This window comes from Copadichromis virginalis, linkage group LG11 (assembly GCF_057382275.1).
Source record: "Copadichromis virginalis isolate Kocher_CV1m ecotype Utaka linkage group LG11, C_Virginalis_male_GT1.1, whole genome shotgun sequence".
NCBI lineage: Eukaryota > Metazoa > Chordata > Actinopteri > Cichliformes > Cichlidae > Copadichromis > Copadichromis virginalis.
In genome coordinates, this window is record NC_140628.1 from 30,469,784 (window position 1) to 30,481,128 (window position 11,345).

Sequence of the window (11,345 nt, forward strand, 5' to 3'; positions counted from 1 at the left end):
AACAACAAACAGTAGACTAGGAGGGGGAAGGAAAAAAAAGGCGATTGATATGTTGAGCTCCTGCTCTTGAATTTTCTCGGGTTTCTTTTAACTGGTGCTGATGCCTGCTCCTTATCGAGAGGAGAGTAAAAGGAATGGGCATGTGTTGTTGTTTTCTTTTAAGTCTTGGTGATCCATTTCAAAGACACGTGTGATCAAAGAATAGAGAAACAAGGTTTAGTAGTTCTCCATTCCTTTGTGTTTGAACCCTGGGGGGGGATTTAGATTGGATTACAACCACCATTGCTTTCTTCAGACTGGTTTCCTTATTCGAGCCACTTCACGTGCACACGGATACAAAGACGTAAGTCTGCGACGTGGCAAAGCCTGTTATCTTATTTTAGCGCTCTTTCTTTTTTGTTCCAAACATTTACTCCCCTCGGTCTACATTCCACGGCCGTACAATCTCATCCAATCCCCCAGCAAGGTGTAAGGAAGGTTAAAGCTGAAGGACAATACTGAGGGATATAGTGTGTGTGTGTGTGTGTGTGTGTGTGTGTGTGTGGGAAGGAATCAAAGCTCATCAGTGAGAACTTGGTGTGGCAGGTTATATGGAAGTTGGACGTGTGTGTGTGTGTGTGTGTGTGTTTGGTGGCTGATTGACTCACTATATCTCTGCTGTCTGTAATAGATGTTCAGGTGGTGTATAAACTACACCCTCGAGGGCAGTTGAACACATGTTTACATAGCAAATGTGTTTGCCTCGCTTACATTTGAAATGTCATCAGCTCGGCTTTGCAAATATTAGCTAGCAGAGAAATGACCTAACATGAGCGAGACCTTTTAGGGGCCTGTGGAAGCGAATGCTTAATGGGATACAAAGATGTTATTCATGCAGCCGATTTTTCTTCAACACACAGCCGTGCTACACAAAAGTGGGAAGGTTTCGTTTGTCCTTCCAGTTCTGCTAGAAATGACTCGTTATATTTGACTTTAAACTAAAGGTACACTAATCTCACGACTGTGTCCTTTTAGCTCTCACTTAGGGTCGCTACGACGACTGTTTATGAGAGCCGTGAATTGGCGTCTTTAGCTGCCTGGTGAAGAAAATGTAACAAATTAACTTTAAAAGGCCGGTGCCTCAATTTTTAACCGAAGTAAAGGTGTATTTTGTCTCGAGGCTTCAATCGGTATTCCTCATTTTGGTTGCTCTATATTTGCAGTGGAAGGTAGCGAGAAAAAGTCCACAGAAAGTGCCTTTCCTCTTGATGGTGCTGTAAATTGAAAGATGAAATGTAAAAATCAAAGACGTAGAATCTCCTTTTGAAACACACATTGCAATGCAGGAGTTGCTGCATTTCTCTCTCACACACACAAACACACTCACAGTAAATGGTTTTTGTTTTTTGTTTTTTTGAGATGGCAATGCAGAGTTGTTTTTCATGTATTTAAAGATTAAGCCTACATAGTAAAAGACATTATGCCAAGTAAATGGTTATGGTTGAGCTCTTGCTTTCTAGTGCATTTTTAGTGTCTTGGACCAATGGTGTTGTTGGTACAGTGGAATGTGTGTTTGGGTGGGTTGGCGGAGCCAGGTGGTTGGGAGTGACACAGCCCAGCCCACGAATGGCAAACATAGCACAGCACTTTAGAGACTGCCACAGTCTCTGTCCCTCCAGTCCCCTTCTTCCTCCCGCCCAGGAGGAGGAGAGGATCCAGACCTCAGCGTAAACGAGGAGACGACGAAGGGATGCGCGTTACCAAACGAGGCAGTCGGTCATTAAAAGTGTGCCTCATGCTCTTGTGACTTTAATGGCTCGGTAGAGTCTGCCTGCTCTCAGGTGGCGTGTTCTCGTCAGGACTGCCACTTTTGACACTTTGTTACAGCTAGGGCTGGGTGTCACAAACGTCACTCATCAGTACCTCCTGGTTTTTTGGAATTGGAGTTTCGAAGCAGGCTAGAACTTTCTTTTTCTTTTTTCTTTTTTTGCACTGAGGGAAAGCAACATGCGTGAGGAGGCAGAAAGGTGTCTTTTTTTTTTTTTTTTTAAACATGTGGTTCAGAAATGAAATGAACAGAGCCAGTGTCAGTATTGAGACTTGTCTCAAGATGCCCAGCCCTAGTAGCAGCCCCATGGCGTTCTTTCATCTTAGAGCAATGCCCTGCCATGTGTCTTGTCCCTGTCGGAGGGAATGAGTGCCCAGCAGTATCCTCGTCTTGAGCCGGTAGGGATTCGACTGAAAAACCGAGTATGGTCTGTAGTTCTGTGGGTACCTTTTCAGTCCAGGGGGTGAAATCTTTCTATTACAAGAAATCTCAAAAAACACTGCACCTCACTTACCTTGGTATGCTGCATATGTTATACTACATGAAAGAAAACTGCAAATTGCTTTTATGATATATAATGCTTGAGTAATGCCTGATTGCGATATTCTTATACGGTAACTATTTTAGATTCGAAATAAGTATAACTGTAAAAGATTCTGTTTTGTCTTAACACTTATCCAATTTTGAAATATTGTTCTTGAGCCGACTTTTATTTTGTTGTCCTATTTAAATGTGTTGTTCTTTAAATATATATATATATGAAATATATATATGCGGAATATTTTATGGTGTATTTATTGAGTCCGTTCGAGCGGCTGGAGTGTCCGCATCAATCTTGCAGCGTGGCGGGGGTGGAGCCAGGAGGGAGAAGCCTTGAGCCCCTCCCCTTCCATGTTGACGCCTTATTCTCCTAGACACGCAAGCACAACAATATGGAGGGGGGTGCGGGGTGGAGGAAAGGGCGGCGGCGGCGGATTTTGACTTGTTCCAGGTCGACTTCCTCCTCCTTCCTTTTCCAAATATTCTTAACCCTCCCATCTTCTTTTACCACCCGTGAAGGCCAGACGCCAGCCCCCTACATGTTGCAGCTCATCTCTGACGAAGGGAACCATTTCTGAACCACACTGACTTGTGTCGAATAGCTGACTTTTCATCCCAAGCTGCTAAATTGGTACGTTAGCCATGTAAATTCCCTGAGCCAGTACAGAGCAAGTAGTAGAGTGTAAAATAAGTTTAAAGAAAAATACGGGGGGAAAGAAGGAAGGATGTTGGAAAGGCAAAATTCATTGAATTACAGTGAAATGTTTTAGCAAAGGCGTTGCTTCTTTCCTCTTTAAATGTCTCCTATTTTGTTTTGTTTTGTTTTTCCTTGTGCCAGAATATTTTACAGCAGGACCAGGTCTCATTCCACAGGAAAACACATGCCTCAGCCTTAAGTGCGTCCTTACGTAATAGAAATCCGTGTGACTTTTGCAATGCCTGTGCTGTGTCGGGTGGCCTACCAAGAAAACTAGCCTACGTACTTGATCTGCCCTGATATCTCCAACTGGCATACTCATCTGTTCTCGCATGTAAACCACTAACATTGCTACACAACGTAGAGCGCTCTGATGAATGAACAGTGCTCTGTTTAATATGTACTGATGTCAGAACGGGAGCCAGGTCTGGGTCAAACTGCCTTTGGAAACCCTTTTCAGTATTTGGTGTTACCTGTTGAGCAGTGCCTACAGCCCGAGGGCAGTTTGGATATGTACGTATGCTCGTTAGATTTTATGCACTTGCCTGTATTTTGTAAGCTCGTTGCTCGGTTGACACAGCTCATTGTCGCTGATTGCAAATCCAAAGAAGGATCCAAAGAACAGTTTGACGCAGGCCTTACACGAGAACCAGGCGGTTCCCCACTGTGCCGGATTACAGAGACCTGTGCCTGTACAATGAACCAAGGATGAATTGTGTTGTGATGATTTTTTATTTTTTTTTTTCCTTTTAATTATCTGTTGGTTGTCCCTCACCTCATCGGAGGATCAGAGACATTGACCTTTTGAGTGTTGTCAATCTTCCAAAGCAAGAAAAGCCCTCTGTCCTTTTAAACCGAATGGCTTTTGGTTTATTCAATGTTTACCGTAATGTTTACTCCCATGGCTATCTGATGTTGAACCTGTTTTCATTACATTAGCATTCCAAAATGACTTCAAACCAAAAACTGCTGAAGAGATTAGGCTCCTGACGCCGTTTACCTTGTATACACTTAATGGTTTTGAAGACAGATTATTTGAGAGTGGCCAAGGATATCAAACATTTTGGGTACTCTGATTGTTCCGATGCATCGTCACTCTTCTGTCAGTCTTATTTCAAACTAAAGATCTTGAGCTCTGATACCTCTGAGTGAGGCACCAGCAAACTGACGTGTACGTTGAACCTTCACCACCAGATCATCCATGTCTCAGCCTCTGTATTTTTGCAAAAAGCTGTGTTGTACCAACAGCTGTATTCCTTTCAGTTTTAATTGTCTTTCTTTTGTTACTCTTTCTCTCTTATAGGTTGTTGGCCTTTTTAGTGTTGCTTTGCTTCAGTTTGAAGTGTATCTTTGACTAATACTTGCAATAAAAATGCTTTGCTTTATCTTGGTCGTCTCACTGGGGAAACTTTTTTTTTTAAAATGTGTAATAAGTGGAATTGCAGAAAATGCTGTGGGTAATAAAAATCACATATTGCCACCATGTGCTTTAGAAAACACCGGGCTGCTGTCGAAATGTGTAGGTCCCTCACAGCCTACACATTATATATTGTTTTATATTTTATAGAGAAGGATGAATATAATCTCCCTCCCTCAGCCAAGTTTGCTTGGGACCAGCTCATTTTTTATTTCACTGGTTGAACCTGCTCTGCAGCAGCTGTACCACACCTCTCCCTCTGGGAGAGCTTTGAGGCCAATATGAGAGTGCAAATCTTTTTGCCATTCAAAAATGTGAAACTCTGAGGGGGGGGGGGAATCAGCATTTTTCCTCCCCTCAGCATATGGGTTACAAAATTTTCATGACCATCTGAGGGAATAAGATGGTGGAGTGACTGAAAAATTCATAGATCTTTGCTTCTAGTTTGACCAAAGTAGAATATGTAACAATACGAACACACCACACCACCACCCTTTTCCCCACTGCTCCCTTTAGTGGTCGCTACAGCAGATCATCTGCCTCCATCTCCCCGTGCCCCTTACAGCCTCCTCCTGTCACACCAGTCCTTCACTACATCCATGAATCTTCTCTATAGTCTTCCTCGTTTCCTCCTGATCTGCAGCACCATCTTCAAAATCCTTTGTCTGATACAGTCTCTATCCCTCCTCTGCACATGTTCAGACCAGCTCAACCTTGCCTGTCCAACTTTGTCTACTGAGCTGTTTTATTCATTTCTAATCTTTTCTATTCTGGTCACTATGATTGAAATTCATAGCACCCCCAACTCTGCCACTCCAGTTTGTTTTTCTTCTCTGTCAGTGCCACAGTCTCCAGACCAAAATAACTTTTTATTGAATTTTTAAAAAAAACTTTCCCCCCAAATATGTTAATTTTTTAAATGTGTCGACAAAAGCCAAATTCTTTGCCTTTTCTCATAAATTTTCAGTATTTTAGCAGAAGGGCAGCAGTCAGGGTTTTGTATTTAATACCAAATGAACAATCTGCCCTGGAATGAAAAACTACACACTGGTAAACAATGACAGGAATTCCAACACAAAATGAAAATAAGTAAAATTGCTACATCTCTGCAAAAGCACCAGCATTCCTACTGGGTATATAAAGATAATTTCACTTTCACTGCACAGCAAAACTTATAAACTTTGCTCTGAAATGCTGTTCCCACTAACAGGCTGAGAATTTCATGAGGATAAAAGTGAGTGCCTGAAAAACACTGTAAACAGGAAGGATTATTGACAAGCCTTTCTGATGCCTCTGCGCAGCTATGGTAACGGAGCTGCTATCACTTACTCTCTCTGATATCTGTTGACGGGAACAAGCTAAAAATCTGATTGTGTGCTTCCCCTGACACAAATTTATGTCTTTATAGTTAATGTTGGTACATGACGTTTGATCTCACGTAATTCCCAACAGGGCAGCCCTGCCTGAGCAGAGGTATAATTAACCACAGTGACTGAAAACACCTGTGTGGGAATTAAAGCAGCACCCTGCAAACTCACTGAAATGCATTCCTTCATGCAGACGGTTTATTTTGTTTTATTTGATTTATTTATGCATGCATTTATTGCACCAGCCTTGGAACTTCAGTAATCTGCACATGCAACCCTTTTTGCATTTACTGAGATTTTCCCTGTTAGCTGTAAATGATGAGCTTGTTGGTTTAATACTTTTGGTGGGGAAAAAAAAATCCCAATCAAGTTTTTACTTTTTTTTTCCATTTTACTTTGTTCTGGTGTCAAAAATGCACATGTAACGCAATCTGTACTTACGCCAAACCTTTAATGCGTGGAAATCAGGACTGTTGACCTTGGGCAGTTCACTAGGTGTCAGTGTCATCAATTTCACCCCGATGTTTAACCCAGAATCACAGTTTCTCTAAAAATAGGTTACAAGAAATCAAATGTATCCCAAATACCTGTATCCTGTCAGAAGCTAGTTTCGTAAAGGAGATTGGTAGTAGCTGCTCCACCACAGGAACAATAAGGCTTCCAGCACACAATGGACACCACACTTACTTAACATAAACACATTTATTAGACACAATTTTAAATAATAAACCCCCTTTTTTTTGTAGTGTCTTTCCACTCAGTGTCATAAGGAAAATAAAATAAATAAATAAAAACAAATATGTATCCTTTAAGGTCCTTTGGCCAAAAGAAAATCACCTGAGCTCAGGGAAAAATAAAGCGCATCGTTGGGGCCCTTTGAATTGTTCCTACCGCTCTGTTGGAACGGTGTAGCATCCAATAATAGCATCCAGCAAGCAGCAACGACCATCTATTTGCCAGGACGGTTCGGCAGAGTCATCAGATGAGGACTTCCACAAGGCAGTTCATCCAGTAGGATCCAGGGCACCAAAAGGGCAAACAAACCAGCCTACACACAAGTGTGCAGAAGAATTAACTGAAATGTTCATAAGTCTCAGTACCACTGACTCAGTGTCCATGTCACTAACGGCTTATTTAACAGACTTACCATTATAATAATACAGGTTTGTCAAAATACAACATAACAGAACATAAATGCAGTTAACAATGCTTATCAATGCTGTTCTCTTAGGCATAACATAATAACACTGTAACTGACCTCGTGTCGGCCGCCATTTCAGGACATTAGCTAGGCTCACTTAACGGCTAGCTTGCTAACAGTCAGCCAATAACACACGTTATACAATATTTAGCCTCTTTCTTGACAACATGACAGCAGTAGATTTGATACCTCGCTGCAGTATAATAAGACACAAAACATTTCATACGAACATGAGCTGCACGCTAACTCACCAGAGGAGTTCGTGTAATGGCGAATGCTGTCGGACTCAGCTCCGCTTCACGTTTGTAACCGCTACAAGACTTTTTCCTAACAACATATTAAATCATTAGCTTCACATATAAAGGTTTTTAAAACTATTTACAGCAACTCAAATGTCTACTGTACCCGAATTTCCAGCTCGTAGAGGGCACGAGAGCAGCATGCGCCTCATCGGACGAACGGAAGGAAAAACTCTGTAGCTGGACTAGAGAGTGGCTATGCGCACGGCACAGTGGTGCGTTCAGTGACCACAAATAATCAGAAATCCCATACTCAAACAATGATCTGGGTTACACTCTCCCCCTCTAAAGTGCATGAGTCTCTGCATGCACACTTGACTTAACAGGTGTGTGAAGGAAAGTGCTCTGAGAGAATACAATTGCGAAACTCTGACAAAAAGGAACTGAGAGCCAAAATTAAAGGCTCACCTAACTCATCATAAGTTAGTTTACGAGGTTGGCGTCTCTCTCTCCCAGAACGCCGCAACTCTACTGTCTCTGGCTCTAAACTCCGCTCAGCAGTGTCGCTGCTTCCTTGATTCATTTCAACAGATTCTGTTTGTTCAGGAATGTCAATAACAACCCAACCTGGACCTTCATCAGATGGAATGGGAGATGTGGTCACCTCATTGCTTTCTGAGTGTAACAAAGGCTCAGGTTCAGAAACATGACTGGGTGTTTCTCGTGCGTGTGACTCGTCTTGTGGCTCTGCACGGGGCAAACTAGAATGCACATCCCCAGTGGACAGCTGAGGTGTGATAACCTGCCTTTCAGTCTGGATAAAAGGACCTCTGGTTATTATTTCTGGAACCACAAAAGCTGGATACACTTCGTCCTCATCACTGTATACCTCATCTTCCTGACCATCAGGGTCATCAGAAGATTGTACTTCTCTTTCGGCTTTGTTCCTTGGTTTCTTCCCTTTAGAGGGCCCATGAGATCTGCTCCCTGCCATTTCTTCCACAGGTAAGAACCCACACGGTAGAAGGAGATCCCTGTGTAAAGTGCGTTTTGGTCCGTCTCCCAACTCGGGTTCCACAACATAGACAGGGCCATCATTGATTCGTTTAACCACAACATGTACTTTCTGTTCCCACCTGTCTGAGATTTTGTGTTTACCTCTGATACTCATGTTCCTAACCAAAACCCTGTCACCTGCACAGAGCTCGGCCACTCTAATCCTCTTGTCAAACCTAACTTTATTCCTTTCTCCGATCTTCTGGGAGTTTTTTGCAGCTAGGGTGTAGCTCTCCTCCAGACGTTGACGAAGGTTGTTCACATACTCTGAATGAGACTTATGGTTGGCATTTTCAGGTTGGATACCTAAGACTAAATCAATGGGTAGTCGGGGTTGTCTGCCAAACATCAGTTCATAAGGAGAGAAACCAGTTGTGTCGTTCCTCGTGCAGTTATACGCATGAACTAAGGGTTTAACAAAGTCCCTCCAGTGAGATTTGTCTTCCTCTTCCAACGTACCCAACATATCAAGAAGCGTCCGGTTAAACCTTTCCACCGGGTTTCCGCGAGGATGATAAGGTGTAGTGCGGATTTTGCCTGCTCCTATCAACGCACATAGCTCTTTGATTGTGTGAGATTCAAAGTCTCTACCCTGATCACTGAGTAGACGACTGGGAAACCCATAATGAACTATGAAGTTCTCCCACAGAGCTTTTGCAATGGTCCTGGACTTCTGATCTTTAGTTGGCACTGCCACAGCAAACTTCGTAAAATGGTCAGTGATAACTAATATGTTCCGGGTGTCTCTGTTGTCTGGCTCAACTGACAAATAGTCCATACAGACGAGTTCAAGCGGGTAAGTTGCTATAATATTTTCAAGAGGCGCTGCCTTCTGAGGCACTGCTTTCCTCCTGACACAGCGTGGACACTGTCTGCACTTCTCTTCTACAGACTTTGTCATCATTGGCCAATAGAATCTGGAACGGGCAAGATGCAGTGCTCGTTCAAAACCAAGATGACCAACTTCATCATGCACTCCACGCAACGCTTTCCCTCTGAACTGTTCAGGTAGGACTAACTGCCATACAGTGTTGTCTCTATTTGTCCATTTCCTGTACAATACTCCATCTCTCATTTCGAGTCTTCTCCACTCCTTGAGAAGGAGCCTAACATCAGGAACTTCAAGGTTTGTTTCTCTGAAGCTGGGCTTTTGAGCTCTTTCAACGAAGGTGATGACACGTGAGACAACCGGGTCATCCCTCTGAGCTTTATACCAGTCAGAGCTTGTCATAGATGGTAATGTGTCTTCTCCAAATACATCCGCAACTGTTGAGGGATCAACAGCAAGAGACTCTACAGCCAAGGGTTGTTCTAGATTTGAACAGTGCTCGATCTTTGACACCACAAGATGGCGTTGACATAAGGCAGATACCACCTCGTGACTCATCTCGTTGCTCACCTCTAGAAGACGGTTTTTCATGTCATCAACTCTCTCCCTTTCTTTGATGAAATCCTCATCTTCAAAAGGAGGCGCTTGTGGTCGTCGGGACAGCCCATCTGCATCGCGATTGGCATGACCGGCCCTGTACTTAACGGTGAACTGATAAGTAGACAGCGCAGCTAACCAGCGATGACCAGCAGCATCTAACTTTGCAGATGTCAGTACATACGTGAGAGGATTGTTATCCGTCACAATGGTGAAGTTAGCGCCATAAAGGTAGCTGTTAAACTTCTCACAAACTGCCCACTTCAAAGCTAGAAATTCAAGTTTGTGAGTGGGATAGTTTCTCTCACTTTTGGAAAGTCCCCTGCTTGCATAAGCCACAGCTCTCAGCTTCCCGTCCTGCTCTTGGTAGAGCGCTGCACCCAAGCCTTCACGACTGGCATCAGTGTGCAGGACATATGGTAGCTGTGGGTTGGCAAAAGAAAGGACAGGTGCCGATGTCAATCTCTCAATCAAAGTCTTAAACGCATTTTCACATTCAGGTGTCCACTCCTCTCCAAAAGGTAAGTTAATGTTTGATGGTTGTCTGAAATGTTCTCCAAGATACACTTTACCCCTCTTTTTGGGTGAGTAGTAACCAGCCGTGAGACTATTTAAAGGCTTTGCGATCTTTGAGTATCCATCAATGAATCTCCGGTAATAACCGGCAAAGCCTAGGAAACATTTTAACTCTCTCTTGTTTGTAGGACGAGGCCAAGTTTTCAAAGCTGAGATCTTATCAGGATCTGTGTGAACTCCTTGGGCATCAACCACATGGCCAAGGTACTTCACCGAGGGCCTAAAGAAATGACATTTTTCTGGGGACAGCTTCAACCCAAAGTCCCTCAACCGGTTCAGCACCCTCATGAGTCTCACCTCATGTTCCTCCAGGGTGTCTGAAAACACAATCAGATCATCCAAAAACACAAGTACCTCACTCAAGTTCAAATCCCCAACACACTTCTCCATCAGTCGTTGAAACGTACTTGGGGCATTTGTAACGCCCTGAGGCAGGCGATTAAACTCATAAAACCCAAGAGGACAGACAAAAGCAGTTTTAGCTTTATCTTCCTCGGCCATCTCAACCTGATAATAGCCTGATTTGAGGTCCATGACCGAGAACCACTTGGCACCACTAAGGGCCGTGAAGGTCTCCTCAATGTTTGGGAGGGCATAAGCATCCCTAATGGTCCGTGCGTTCAACTTGCGGTAATCAACGCACAACCTGATTGAACCATCCTTTTTACGCACAACTACTATTGGAGATGCGTAGGGGCTCTCTGACTCCCTAATAACCCCTGCATTAAGCAGTTCTTTGAGGTGTTGCTTGACAGCTTCTCTGTCACTTGGATGGATGGGCCTCGACCGTTCCTTAAACGGCGTGTCATCGTTCAGCCGAATGTGGTGTTTTACCACAGTGGTGTGACCATAAGACAGATCATCAACCGCAAACACTTCTGAAATAGACTTGAGCTTGGTGGTGATGCGCTCTTTCCATTCTTCAGAGATGGGTGACTCATCAAGATTAAACTTAAGCTTCTCTCCATCAAACTTGTCATGAGAAGAAGCATTTGAAACAGGCACCAGGGGTGAAATGT

At 43.4% G+C, this 11,345-nt stretch overlaps 1 protein-coding gene across 2 annotated transcripts; it reads right to left on the minus strand.

Annotated features, from left to right (window-relative positions):
- Positions 1-6,515: 6,515 nt before the first annotated feature.
- On the minus strand, positions 6,516-8,854 carry LOC146699020 (uncharacterized). 2 transcript variants are annotated; one of them, XM_085471941.1, is made up of 2 exons: positions 7,435-8,854; positions 6,516-7,356 (listed from the first exon to the last, which is right to left on the minus strand). In XM_085471941.1, exon 1 carries the CDS (start codon positions 8,788-8,790, stop codon positions 7,648-7,650), a length of 1,143 nt encoding a protein of 380 aa, XP_085328067.1. In that variant the 5' UTR covers positions 8,791-8,854; the 3' UTR covers positions 6,516-7,356; positions 7,435-7,647. The 2 variants fall into 2 exon arrangements, with proteins under 2 accessions (XP_085328067.1, XP_085328068.1); XM_085471942.1 differs by having other exon boundaries at positions 6,516-6,876; positions 7,281-8,854.
- Between the last annotated feature and the right edge of the window lie 2,491 nt (positions 8,855-11,345).

Excerpts from the sequence above, each read along its gene's own strand:
- LOC146699020 (XM_085471941.1), bottom strand. The coding sequence starts at position 8,790 with ATGTTGGGTACGTTGGAAGAGGAAGACAAATCTCACTGGAGGGACTTT.